We start from the raw sequence: 13,896 nt of genomic DNA, 5'->3' as shown, positions 1-13,896 counted from the left end.
ACACACTCGTATAGAGACGCACTGAACAGGGAGTTCGAGGAGGCCACAGTCCTGAAGCTTTTTGTCGCTGTGGACAAGGTCATACATAACTAGCCTGTACTCTTATGAGATTCTAAATCATCTGCTCCTTTGATCAGTTTGTGTATTATCTTCATCCTATATTGTTCTCATGCTCGACAATATATGTCAGGAAAATACTCTTCTTTTCTTGATCCTTTCATCTGATTAATATTTTTTTTTGCCAAATCTGATTAATATGTTGATATAACATATATTAAGTTCATATGCTACGGTCTGGTTATTTGTCCAAATTTATTGAGGTTTCCATTCCATTTAATTAGAGTAAATTATGTTTTATGCAATAGCATGATATGACAGGCTTGGCTGCAGAACTTATTTGTTTGCTTTCTAGAAAGAAGCCACATATTTCTATTGGAATAATGATAATATTAAGAATTAAAAAGTACCAGCAAGTCATGGCTTATTTAGGAATTGTGGTATATCAGTTTGCTTGTATTACTGAAAGCTAGCTGTTTTTACTAAATTGGAGACGGTCAATGGCTTAATTTATCTCTTACGATGTGTAAGTACATTTGGTGCTGGCAGCAAGTTAGATTCCTATAGCATGTCGAATAGCCTTATGAGAAACAGTTTAATATATGCTTGTCACTGGTTCAAAAAAAAATGTGCATGTCACTTGTCAGAATGAGATAGTCTTTTTCTGTGTTTTTTCTTATCTTTTAATGCTTGTATTTTCGTTTATTTTAGTAGCAAGCAGTTTGAAAATACTCTTCTTTCATGGATAATATGATTTTTAAAAATATCTCAAAAAATGAAATGATGACACTCTTTCCAACTGAAATAAACATCTATTTAATTCAACGCAAATACGTGCACGTGCGTCTATGCTAGTCTCCCTAAAAGACTGGTCTATGCTAGTTGACCCTCCTGCAGTTGGCCCTGACCTCGCCATGGGCTCCGGTGAGGACGCCCACCTCCGACATCTTCTTCATCGCGCTGGCGAAGTCGGCGAAGAAGGCGGCCTGGCTCGCGCTGTACTTCCGCACGAGCGCGTCCAGGTCGCCGCGGCTCGTGAGCACCCGGTCGGAGCGAGACAGGCCGCGCTTGCCCAGCTTGTCGTAGTAGTGGCTGTCGAACTCCTCGGGCGTCTGGTCGTCGAGCGCCGCCATGAGGCCGCTGTCCGTGGTGGGCACTCGGCACCTCTGCATCTGGCTCTGGTCGACGTTCACGCAGCGCGCCAGGCCGATGGTGTGCGCGCCGGAGAGCGCCACCAGCTCCGGAGCGGTGAAGCCCTTCCGGGCGAACGCCGCGATGAGCGTGTCGATGTCCGAGCCCGGCGACGGGAGGTCGCTGTTTGCCTGGCTCTGGTTCGCCGTCCTCGAGTCAAGCCGGCCGAGCAGCAACGGCCACGTCGATCCGTTGAGCTGCAGCGACACGATTGGATGTGTCAATGTCATGTCAAGTGTATGTGTATGATTATTGGTCTTGATCTCTTACGGCCACGACGGCTTCGCGGGTGGCGAGGGCGAGGATGTCGGCGCAGGAGACGACGCCGGGGCAGGCGGCCTCGACCTTGGACTGGATGGAGTCGACGACCTCGAAGCCGCGCAGGGAGTTGGCGTTGGGGCCGGCGTCCTTCTCGCCGAGGAGGATGCCCTTGGTGGGGTCCACGTCCAGGAGGACGGCGGCGTCGCAGCCCTGCACGAAGCAGTCGTGGAAGAAGAGCCGGAGGGAGGCGCCCATCCGGGGCCCGCCGAGGGGCGGGGGGTCCCTGAACAAGGCACGGGACACCTCGTCTCTGACGATTCGATCCAGCGCCGAGCACCTTGTTGCGGCGTAGAAGGTCGGCGAGAGCTGCCCGTGGGCGGTGGAGGAGAGGAGGGGAAGCGCAAGAAGGAAGCAACAATGGCGGCTGCCGGTGGTGGAGGACGAAGCCATGGTGCCTTCACTGCCTTGGTTCCGATTGGGAGTTGGGACGGGCACGAGCTCAGATCAAGGTTTTCATTCTCGGCGAAATTTCGCTGATATACCCGATATATCGCTTCTATCGGTGGGTCCCGATAAAAAACGTATCGGCCAAAAAATTTCACGCAAATTCGGCTCCCGCCTTGGAACCGCGCCAATCCGGCCCGATGTTCCCTTTTCCCGCCGGCCCACGATCCTATACCCCCACCCCCCAAACCCTAAAATCTCCCCCAAATTTTCCATTGCCCCCTCTGCATCTCCTGCGGCGGCGGCTCGCAGCCTCCAACGCAAGCGCGCGGGCGGCGGCGGGCGTTTACCCGGCGCCCACGCCAGCTTGGCTGGGCCTCCGGTTTCCTTCTCGCCTTCGTCTCGTGCGACTCCTCCCTCCCTCGGCGTTGGCTCCGGCTGCCGCGCAGGCTGCCAGGCTCTTGGCAGCGGCGCTCGGCGGCACTCGGCGGCCTGGTCCCTAGTGCCTCTGTTGCTCTTTCGCTCATCTAGGACGGCTTCACCCAGACCCAGGCAAGTACATCTCAATGATTTGATTTGTTCTTGTGTTAGCTAGAACTAGAAGCTACATACCTGCATCTATGAGCTATATTTTAAATTGACAGATCGATGTAGCACTTCCTTTCCATGTAGTGCCCTACTAATTTAACCGAGCAACTTTTATCCATAGATTCATCTTTCTAGTTAGGAATACGATAAAAAAATTTACTGCCAAGGCTAACCTTATTCTTATATGTGGCCGGCTGTGCCAGTGAACCATCACTGCCATGGACAGGGAGAGGGTGCAGCACCAAGACAATGGGACGGGGAGGGAGGTACCTGTCAGCGATGGTGATGTTGGCTCAGCCAGTGGAGCTGGCGACATTGTGACTGCTAAAAATGGTAAGCCTCTGTATGTTTTCTAGTGGAAAATATGGTTTTATTGCTGTGTAGAATAATTATTATTATGCATGATGATAGCCATATGTAGAATGTAATTAGTTTGTAACATAATACACATAAACGGTATGTGTTGGACTACAATGGATGGAGCTGTGAACATAAATTTCTTTTTTTTTTTTAATTTCAGGAGCTCAAGTAAAGCTGCGAGGACCTGTTGAGGATCCATGGAGCCATGGTGAGAAGTGGAAACAAACTGGATGGAGCTGTAGTTACTGTAATGCTAGAAAGGGAAGTGGAGGTGTAACTCGTCTCAGAAATCATCTAGCTGGTTTACAAGGGGATGTTGTGCCATGCCCTTATGTGTCGAGGTTTGTGAGGAGGATAATGCTGGATAAAGATGCAGAAGGAAGAAAAAGGAGGGCTGATACGAAAGAACATCGTCTCTATGTGCAAAAAGCAATTCACGATGAGAAACCAATTAGGTTATGAGAAGCTGCATAAGCTAGTATATGTGCATTATAACTTAAAGTTGTCTATCCAACAGTTTGAAATAGATTCCCAGAACCTTCAACAACACAAGGAGGTAGATCGATGTAGCATGATGATGGATGTTGCCTTATTCGATGAAGAGAATCCAATTATGGATTGGCTGTCCAACTCCATGACTGAATCTGCACCAATTCTGGATGAATATGATGATGATTGGACCACACCTGGTGGCTTCCTCATTGATGAGCTACAGATGCAACCAAAAGAAGTGGCTGCATTCAAGAGGAAGCTTTGTTTTGGTAGAAATGGTGGTCAGAAGAAAGGGAAGGTGGGATTGGATGATGAGGAAGAATTCGTAGATGACTATGAGTCGGATTCTGCACATGGTAGCCCTGTGTATGCTGAGACAGGGGACAGCAGCTCCGCCTCTGAAGAGGATGGTGATGGTGAGTTTCTATTAGCTTGAGTAATTCTGATAAATGGTCAACAACATATTTTTTTTTCTTATTTGCTGCATAGGTGCTGATGATGTGGGGGGAGATCAATCTGGTGGTGGTATAGCCTTTGGTGAGGCAGCAAAAAAGCATGGTGAGTTACTGAGTTTCAATCAAATTCAAGAACTGATTATTGTTATCTTGCTTGTTTCTTTATTTTTTTTGAAAAATATGATCTGTGATAGACGCTGGAAGTAGTGGACGTAGAGCCCGTGGTGGTGGTGCAGCCTGCCGTTCAGGAGTTACAATTGGAAGGCCAAGCTGCTCTATCCGTCCAAGATCAACTAGGAAGAAGAAGCCAACTCTCAAGGCTGTCTCCGAACTCTAAAAGGTTACTTTACAATGCTTTTAACACTTGCTCAGTTTTCATTTGATGCACAGTAAAAGATTTTTTATGTGAGCCTCTTACATGTTCAAGATGAGAAATTCCTCTTTCATATATGCTATGATCATTAGAAGTAAATAGAAAGTTTGTCAAACTTATACCAAACAAGGCCTACAAATGCAAAGTATTGTTTTAACAACAGCAAGAGCATGCTTAGGCCATTTTTTTGTTTCAGATTTTGAAAATTTTCATGTCTATTTTGTAGGCCTCCTGGTTCAGATGCGGCAGGAACACTCCTAGTTGGTGCATGTTCTTTGTCCAAGTCTATTTTTTGGGTTTGATGTGCGCTCCTGTATTTTCCAATGGAAATGATGTTCATTTGGGATCTACATTGGTGCTCTGTGCTTCAAGCATGTACTAGAGACTGTAATATGGACTGTATTTTGTGGGGACACTTTAGTCTGGTACTGCATTTAGGATTGATGAGTCATTGACATATTGAGATGCTTGAAGCTATCTAATCTGGCTATAACATGTGAAATGGTCTTGTTTGTTTGTTTCTTATATACAATTATGATATAGGGTGGACTAGACGTAGTTTCTAGTGAAATTCTGCAAAAAATTTTTAAAAAATTAAATTTATTTGAATTTGTCCCGATATTCCCATATTTCACATTTTTCGGTGGTCACCAATTTTTTTAAAATTCCGGAATGGAAAACCTTGGCTCAGATGTCTGTATGGTGGCCCTATTTATAGAGCCACCATTTCGTTGCATGTGCTTGACTAATTGGGACTCTATAAATGGCCATGTGGAAGAGATTTGGTAAAGATTTACTAGGATGATACTGAGGCTCCTCTTAATGAAAAATGTGCTCAGGCACGGTCGCGAAAAAATAATACTGAGGCTCCTTTGCTGTTATCTGCAACGATTATTGATATCATTATTCTGGACTGAACATCCTGGATCCGTTAGTTGCTGCGTACGGTACAACTACGAGCAGTTTGCCAAGCCAGCAGACTGATGGATCACGTACGTATTACGAATTCACGATGCTAATAATCTTTTCGCGACTCAAATCATACTACTATCTGTCAACCGGTCGATTTACTCTGCTCGCAGTTGGTTAAATTGTGATAGATCCAACAGGTTATATTAAAGCATCTCCAAGAGTTCCTAATATTTTCTCTCTAAATTTTATTATTTGGCAACTCCCAAAAAGTTCATCTCCAACAGTTCTTTATTTTTACTCTCAAAATAAGAAGATGTGGCAGCTTCCTCCTCCCACTCCTCCACGCCGAGGGTCCCTGGTTCTTGCCGCCGGCGTCGCTGGGGCGCCGGCCTTGGCCCCCGCCGCGGGCGACGGCGCGCCGCGCTCCACCTGCTTCTGGAGCGCGTCCATCTCGTGCTGCAACTCCAGGTACTTGGCCTTGATGCTCTCCAGCTCGAACTTGAACTCGCGGTGCGCCTGCTCATCTCATCGGGTCACCATCTCCATGGCTCCATAGATCGCAAGAACGAAGAAGCAATCAGCAGCAGCCAAGGTGATTGATTGATTACGTTGAGGTAGGAGTCGACAGCAGCAGCAGAAGCAATCCGTCTGCTCCTGCACGAGGAAGTGCTCGACGCGCTGCCCGGGCACCGACGCACTTGGCAGAAGCCTCACCGCGAGCGGACGCAGGGAGCCCACCGCGACGTGCGTCCTGGCGAGCGGCCGCACGCGCAGGCAAGACCACAGCGCCGCCATGGCCCACGGCGGGGCGACCCTGGCCGCGACCAAAAATCGCGAGGCAGAGCAGCAGCAGCAGCAGCAGCAGCAGAGCCGCCGCCGCGGCCGGGAACTGAGGAGCTTCCCGGCAAGCTCCAGCCACCGGGCCGGCTCGCCGCGGCTGTCCCGCCGCCGCCGGCGGAGGAATCCATGTGGGTGAGAGAGTGGATGTAGGCAGCGAGCGCAAGGAAGAAGACCGGCAAAAAGTCGCTGCAAAACCAGGATGGGGAGGAAGTCGCGATGCGCATATATGCGCACGGAGGGGATTGGGAATGGGGAATACATCTCGGGAACTGTTGGAGATATTTTTTTTTCATTTTTTCCAAAAAAACGAGATGGGGAATTTATTTAGGAAACTCTTGGAGATGCCCTTAGAGCAACTCTAACAACTTGATTTTTCTCTTTCTACTTTCTCACCATATAGGGGAATCCTCTTTCTCACTTTGAACTTACAGGGAAAAAGTGTTCCAGCAGTTTGATTTTTTTCTTTCCCCTTTCCCCCCCTCTTGTCACGTGGGGTCAACCTGTCATTGTCACATCTTCTTTCCTTCCTTTCCCCTCCCCTTGTGTTCCATGGTTCACAGTCACAATTTACAGTCACAATACCAAAGTTTACAGTCACAATACCATAGTTTTCAGTCACAATATCAAGGTTCACAGTCACAATACCAAAATTACAGGTTCACAGTAACATGTTCACAGCACCACAATGTTGCATCACGCGCACCAGCAAAATAGGTGATATTCACACACTTTAACGCATTGGAATGAAGAAAGGTAAGCATTGGCGGGGCAGAGAGGTGACGGGAAAACGAGGAAAGGGAGACGCGTCTGTCTTCCCTTTCTATTGGGAATTGGGGAGATGTTATTGGAAATTGAGAAAAAAAATAAAAGAGAAATAGATATGGAAAATTAATCTGTTGGAGTAGATTTTTTCATCATCAATCCCCTATATTGAGAAAAGGTGGAAAAACGAAAGGGGAAAATCAACCTGTTGGAAATTGCTCTTAGGAGAACAAATCACTAAATAGGTTTACTCTTGTTGGCTCATCGTGCAACAGCTGTACACATAATAGGAGTTTTGGCTATAGAAGCTACACTACTACAAAATGATTTCATCCATTTTTTTAGGGGCGGATTAAAATTTAACTTGCTTCTAAAAAAAGAGCATACAAAAGCAACACCGAAAAAACATTTTAAGTAGCGAGTGACCACGCCACCACTTTTAGGGCAGGTGATAGCTGTCACCTGCCTACCTAGCGAGCCACAGAGTTGCTAGCTTTATTAGCCTGCGCATCGTGCACGCATGTCATAACTGAAGAAGCAGCCTAGCTAGCTAACAGTCCGACGTGCATCACCACAGATCGGTCAATTCGCCTCCAGTTCAACGTGTTTGCAAAGGCTAGCTAGCTCGTACGACGCGCGGCTTACTAAACTAACTCCTAGTAACTAATAAGCTGATGATGATGACCTAATAATAAGCTAAGTATATGTATATATAATATACAGATGCTACCTTATACCCCAGTTATTATACATCTGTCAGCTCCAGTTGATGACAACTACTACGTAGAAGAGAAATAAACATAATTAACCAAATTAGACAACGCGACATAATCTTCCATATCCATTTGTTTATGAACAGTATTCATGAACCTACGCATTATTTGCTGGGGCCGGGGGGCAGTCATATTATCCTTTTCTTTTTGGAAAAAAAAGCAGATTGCACAACTAATTATGAACTTCAGCCTACAGCCAAATGTATACACGTATAAAAACCATTACATTAGTCGCTCTAGGTACACGAACCTTAGTGTGTGATCGCTAATCTGGCAAAGTCTATAAGGTATGCCTAGGCAGTAGATTTGAGGCGAGGGAGATCGTAGAACCAAGAACTTGATGGCAACACAAGACAAAGGCAGGTTCGGACAACTTAGCTAAGAGAAACTGGTCTGGGAGTAAAAAAAAATTGCTTCTGTGAACTTAATGAAACATTTAAGCACCTCTTCTTTGATTGTCAACATGCTAAGACCATTTGGAGAGTTGTTCATGTAGCTACTGGGTTAACCCCACCAAAATCAATGACTTATAGGCTTAGAAATTGGTTAACGGGCATAAGCATGAAAGAAAGAAGTTTGATTTTTGTTGGGGCTGCAGCTTTTTATGTGAGCAATGATATGGTTACAGGTAATGATTTAATTTTTGAGAAAAATATTTACCTCATTTATATAGGCTATCTTCGGGGGAGTGTATTGGTTGCAATTCTGGTCCCTGATACAGCGTGAGGATACAAGAAAAACTGTTTGTTTAGCAAGCAAGGCATTGGATATCTTTGCCAAAAATGGATGAAGAAGCAATAATAGACTTTGCTTTTAATTCCTTTAAGTCCTTTGTGTACTCTTCTCTCTATTTTATCATCTTCTATGTTGAGAATTTTGTAAAAAATTGGCTGTCTGCGGCTGCATAGGGCGGAGACGTTTTCCTTTTTCTAAAAAAAAAAGATGGGTTCCAACGCGATGCGCGTAATACTCTACGTCCTATTTACGGTTGGATCTGTATTGCCATGTATTTGGAATGAGAGGCCGTTAAGGCTGGTGTGCTATGAGATGTCACGTAGGGGTACCCCTATCCCTCCCTCTGGGTGGATAGGGTTTACATGGCAAGTCCCCTACTACAACTATGTTTGAGTTGAATATACCGTCCTTGTGTAGTCGGCCCGGCCCATATTTGGTTGCCAGTGGGGCCCTTTGTCATGTTACCCGGTGGGGTCTACACCCGTCACTTAGTGTTTGCCAGATATCAAGGCTAATTTCAGCACCCTGGCATCTTTTTTGCAATACAAATATGCTTATCAAACAAAAAATGTCTTTCTTTTAGCTTATAGAAAAATAACAATGAATAACACCTATGATACAATGTATATGCTCACCAAGAAACCCAAATCAAAATTTTAATTTTATGATTTCTTCCACCATTTTATACATCAAGGGATTCATATTTTCATTAATATGCAATGATATATTTTTTCTTCACTGCTACATACTTATTTTGTATCATTATAATTTATGTTTTATGTTTATTATATATATTCTGAAAAAGGTGAGTTGCTAAAGTATGCAAGGAAAATAGGTGCTGACTACGCAAAAAAAAAATATTTGACACGTAATATCTTTTCTATGTTGACATAGTATAAACATTTTAGAAATATTAAAATTATATTTATACTTGATTTATAGGTTCTCATTTTTTCAGGTATCTCTAATGCAAAATGCAAATCCCCTACATCTACCACTAAAAAAAAGAAAATCTAGCTTTAAATTTTAGAACAAAAATGTATGTTAACCTTCTGAGAGCTCAGTCAGCCTACTACTACAGGCCATGCGGGGAGGCAAATGGGCTAGTACGGCCCACTTGTGAAAGGAGCCGAACTGCCCAACACATCAGCGAGTTTTTATTGCTTTCATTTTCATTTTGTATTTTCTAACTTCTTTTGTTATACACCCCTAAAAAAACTTATTTTGTTATACTGTCATTAATAAATTGTTTTCCTGTCGTATGTATTTTCCATGTGCATTAAATAACTTCAAATACTATATTTGGTAAGATCTGAAACATAATTCAATAATGGATGCTGCTTAAACGCGTTTCATCATTCTTCAAAACTTTATTAACCAGTTTGGACAAATGTTTCGACTATAGAACAAATTGTTTGAGAGGAGTACTAGAAACACATAAACTTCAAAATCTTCGTATATACAACACCGAAAGAAAAGTATCTTCTTATTCTTGACATGCATGAATATATATTACTCTGGCAACTTAACATGAACAGACTTGGCATGCAACGGCCTCAGGCTCCATCTTGTATATAATACTCATCTTTCAGCGCCCCGGCATACGCACATAGTAGGTGAACTTTTTTTTTATCAAGTTCTTATTCTCCCATGCATGGTTGGTTACCTTTTGCAGCCAAGCGAGCTACGAAGGCCCTGTTTGGTTCATAGTACTAGTTGTACTAAAGAATTTTAACCATTAATTACTGGTATTAATTGAAGGCAGTTTGCAAAACAAGGCTGAAGTCGGCGGCGGAGCAATCAGCTGTTGACCACCCTGCAGTTGGCCCTGATCTCGCCGGCACTTCCGGTGAGCGTGCCGATGTTCCCCATCTTGATCATGGCGGTGATGAAGTCGGCGGCGAAGAGGGCCGGGTTGGAGCTGTACTGCAACACCAGCGCGTCCTGCGACCCGCCGTTGAAGAGCTCCTGGTCCGAGTGCAGCAGGCCGCGCTGGGCCACGAGGTTGCGGTAGTAGGCGTTGTCGAAGATCAGCCGCGTCTGCGCGTCGAGCGGCGCCAGGTTGCCGTCGCCGGAGCCCTTCGCGGCGGGGCAGATGTCCCGGCGCGCGATCGCGAACGTCGCGTCGACGTTGGCGTCGTCGTAGATGTGGTCCCGGAAGTTGAGGCACTGCGAGAAGCCGACGGTGTGCGCGCCGGAGAGCGCCGTCAGGTCGCGCGCGCTCAGGCCCTTGTTGCCGAACGACGTGATGAGCGCGGCCAGGCTGGACGTCGGCGCCGGGAGGTCGCTGTTCGCGTGGTCCAGGCTCGCCGTCGTCGAGTCCCGCCGGCCGAGCGGCACCGCCCAGGTTGGTCCGCCGAGCTGCACAAGGATCGAATTCGAAATCAGCTGCCTGCGCACGTGTGTACGTGTGTGTGGTCATCACGATGCATGTGCGTGTATATGTCCCTAGTGTACCAGCACGGCGCCGTCGCGCGCGGCGAGAGCGACGATGTCGGCGCAGGAGACGACGCCGGGGCAGACGGCCTCGACGTTGGCCTTGATCTGGTCGATGACCTCGTATCCGCGGACGGAGTTGACGTTCGGGCTGGCGCCCTTCTCGCCGGTAAACCTCCCAGTGTCATCCAGAAGAATCGAAGCATCGCAACCCTGAAAGAAAGAAATAAAGAAAAAAAATCCCTTTGAACATCCGTGTACACACTTTAATTTACTTGACTTGATGATCGTGCAGTATGTGTGTTTGGTTAAAGCAGGTAATTCAGACATTCAGTCACCTGAACGAAGCAGTCGTGGAAGAAGAGCCTGAGGAGGGAGGCGCCCATCCGTTCCTCGGCGATGATGGCCGTGGTCATGGTGGCGCGCACGACGAGCTCCAGCGTCGGGCAGCTCGATGCATAGAATGTCGGCGACAGCTGCCCGTACACCGCTGAGGAGAGGAGGGAGACGGCAAGCAAGCAATGCCAGGCCCTGAAGCTGCTGGAAGCCGCCATGGCGCCCAAATCTCACTATTCTCGCAAGTTACTCTGGCCAGTTCAGTAGCTCGATGTCTGTATGGCGTGGCCCTATATATTTATAGAGCCACCATTTCGTTGCATGTGCTTGACTAATTGGGACTCTATAAATGGCCATGTGGAAGAGATCAGGTAAAGATTTACTAGGATGATACTGAGGCTCCTTTGCTGTTATCTGCGGCGATTGTTGATCATTATTCTGCACCGGACATCCTGTATCCGTTAGTTGCTGCGTACGGTACAACTGCATGTAGTTTGCCAAGCCAGCAGACTGATCTGATCACGTTGATGCTAATCTTTCGGCGACTCAAATCTTGCTAGCTTACTATTTTGTCAACCGATCGAGTTTGCTCGCCTGCAGCTGATTAAATTGTGGTCCAACAGGTTATTAGGAGAAGGAATCACTAAATAGGGTTACTCTTGTTGGCTCATCATGCATTCAACGGCAGTACACATCATACGAGTTTTGGGTAAGCTACATTAAAAGGAGCGTGGTTACCACAGCATTATATTTGATCCGCGCGCTCCTGGAAATCGTTCTAATAAGGGGCTGGTGACGCCACCATTTTCAGGGCTAGCTAGCCGGAGTTGTTAGCATCATTAGCTTACGCATCTCGTGCACGCGCATGTCGTAACCGAAGAAGCAGCCTAGCTATAGCTAACAGTCCGACGTGCATCACCAGAGATCGGTCAATTCGCCTCCAGTTCAGCGTGTTAGCATGTTTGCCAACGCTAGCTAGCTCGTGCGACGCGCGCGGCTTACTAAACTCTCCTGATAATAATAAGCTAAGTTAATTACATTGAAGATTGGATATACATCTGTCAGCTCCAGTTGTCCGCGCGGGTTGATGATGACGACGACTATATGCAGAAGAGAAATAAACATAATGAACTAAATTAGACAACGTGACATAATCTTCCATATCCATTTTGTTTATGAACAGTATTCATGAACCGACCTAGTACGCATTATTTGCTGGGGCCGGGGGCAGTCATATTATCCTTTTCTTTTTGCAACAAAGCAGATTGCACAACTAATTATGAAGCTAGATTGCACAACTAATTATGAAGCTCCAGCCTACAGAAAAATGTATACACGTCAGCCATTATATTAGTCGCTCCTTTTACCATCTAGGTACACGAGCCTTAGTGTTCACAAATGTCTTTTTTGACTTTCGGTCCGTCACCAGTAATTGACAGGTGAGCCCAAATACCGCGTCCAACCCTTCCTGCTCGCGCGATGTTGACCGGAGTCCAAGGCGATGAGGACAAGAACACCTCCCATCGGTGTCCGCCTCCCTACCTGTGGCGCCAATCAACCGTCCACTTCCCTTTCCTACTTCATATTCGTCGCCTTGCTGATTGCTGAAGCAAGGAATGCCATGTGAGTTGTTCGTCGTGGAGAAGGTCGGGTGGTTCGGTTCTCTCTCGCCGGAATCGAAGTTGCGCAAGCTGACGTGGGCAACGGGCAGCGGCCACTACCGGACTCAGGTACTTTGCCGAGTGTCACAGACACTCGGCAAAGGCAGAAAAACACTCGGCAAATTGTTGGTCGAGTGTAGTATTCGGCGAAGCGCACATGGCATTTCTTCAACCGGCAAAGCCGGCTTTGCCGAGTGCCTTTTCTCGGGCACTCGGCAAACTTTTGCCGTGTGCCAAACCGCACTCGGCAAAAAAAAATTGAAACGGGACGGACGGACATGTGAACTGGCGAACGGGACGGCGATCGAACTGGCGAACGGGACAGCCGGCTAGCCATCGAGCACAATAGGTGCTGCGCTCATCACTCACCGTCAGTCCCTCAATGGCGACGTTGATAAGCGGGGGCATCTATTCATCGCGCACGTGCGACTAGAAGCTATAATATCGTATAAGTCCGTTAGAGATATAAAAACAGAAATTGTTTCGAAACAAAATAAAATATTTCAAAAAAGATAAGTTGTGGAACAAATAAAAATGTTCCAAGAAATATCTAGAGATAGAATTTGCTCTGAAACAAATAAAAATATTTTTTAAAAAATATTATCAATATATAATCAGATGCGATAGTATGCGATGAATAGACGCCACGTCGATAAGCACCAGTTCGCCTACCGCGTTATATCTCAACGATTAGAGGACGCGACGCCGCCACCGCTGCATCGCAAGATCCGGCGAGATTTCGTTGGACGTCCACACGACATCCTCCACTGGGATCTGCTCGCCCGCTAGCCTGTTTCATCCGATTATAGAGCAGATCCTCGCTGGATTCAAGAGTAATCACCCATTCACCCAGGGGCGGAGCCAGGCTGAATGATTAGAGGGGGCTGAGCCAACATGAGATTGTGTTTAGGGGGGCTAAACACTGTTATTTGAATACTAGACAAGATGATGAAGCATGGAGGCTCCATGTGCAGCCGGCCAGTAGGGGGGCTGGAGACCCCAGCCCCCCGCTGGCTCAGTCGCTGCATTCACCCTATGCCTGGATTTGCTTGCGTGTGGTGGTAGTGTCACTACTAGAAAACGGGCCATCGGTCCAGGCCAAAGGTACCAGCTGCTGTTGCAGCCGGTACCGATGGGTACCATCGGTACCGGCTGCAACAGCAGCTGGTACCTTTGGCCTTCGACCGATCTAGTGGAGGACAATTGGCACCGGGTTGTGG

At 46.7% G+C, this 13,896-nt stretch overlaps 3 protein-coding genes across 3 annotated transcripts; all 3 read right to left on the bottom strand.

Annotated features, from left to right (window-relative positions):
* Nucleotides 1–935: 935 nt before the first annotated feature.
* On the bottom strand, nt 936–1,959 carry LOC120652692 (peroxidase 2-like). The gene is made up of 2 exons (XM_039930582.1): nt 1,519–1,959; nt 936–1,445 (listed from the first exon to the last, which is right to left on the bottom strand). Exons 1-2 carry the CDS (start codon nt 1,957–1,959, stop codon nt 936–938), a joined length of 951 nt encoding a protein of 316 aa, XP_039786516.1.
* Nucleotides 1,960–5,312: 3,353 nt separating this feature from the next.
* Nucleotides 5,313–6,242, bottom strand: LOC120695352. The gene is made up of 2 exons (XM_039978629.1): nt 5,742–6,242; nt 5,313–5,649 (listed from the first exon to the last, which is right to left on the bottom strand). Exons 1-2 carry the CDS (start codon nt 6,232–6,234, stop codon nt 5,405–5,407), a joined length of 738 nt encoding a protein of 245 aa, XP_039834563.1. The 5' UTR covers nt 6,235–6,242; the 3' UTR covers nt 5,313–5,404.
* Nucleotides 6,243–10,043: 3,801 nt separating this feature from the next.
* LOC120695331 (peroxidase 70-like) lies at nt 10,044–11,233 on the bottom strand. The gene is made up of 3 exons (XM_039978613.1): nt 11,018–11,233; nt 10,701–10,892; nt 10,044–10,604 (listed from the first exon to the last, which is right to left on the bottom strand). The coding sequence occupies exons 1-3, from the start codon at nt 11,231–11,233 to the stop codon at nt 10,044–10,046; spliced, it is 969 nt and encodes a 322-aa protein (XP_039834547.1).
* Between the last annotated feature and the right edge of the window lie 2,663 nt (nt 11,234–13,896).

Source organism: Panicum virgatum, chromosome 1K (assembly GCF_016808335.1).
Source record: "Panicum virgatum strain AP13 chromosome 1K, P.virgatum_v5, whole genome shotgun sequence".
Taxonomy (NCBI): domain Eukaryota; kingdom Viridiplantae; phylum Streptophyta; class Magnoliopsida; order Poales; family Poaceae; genus Panicum; species Panicum virgatum.
This window is presented reverse-complemented; position numbering and strand designations above follow the sequence as displayed.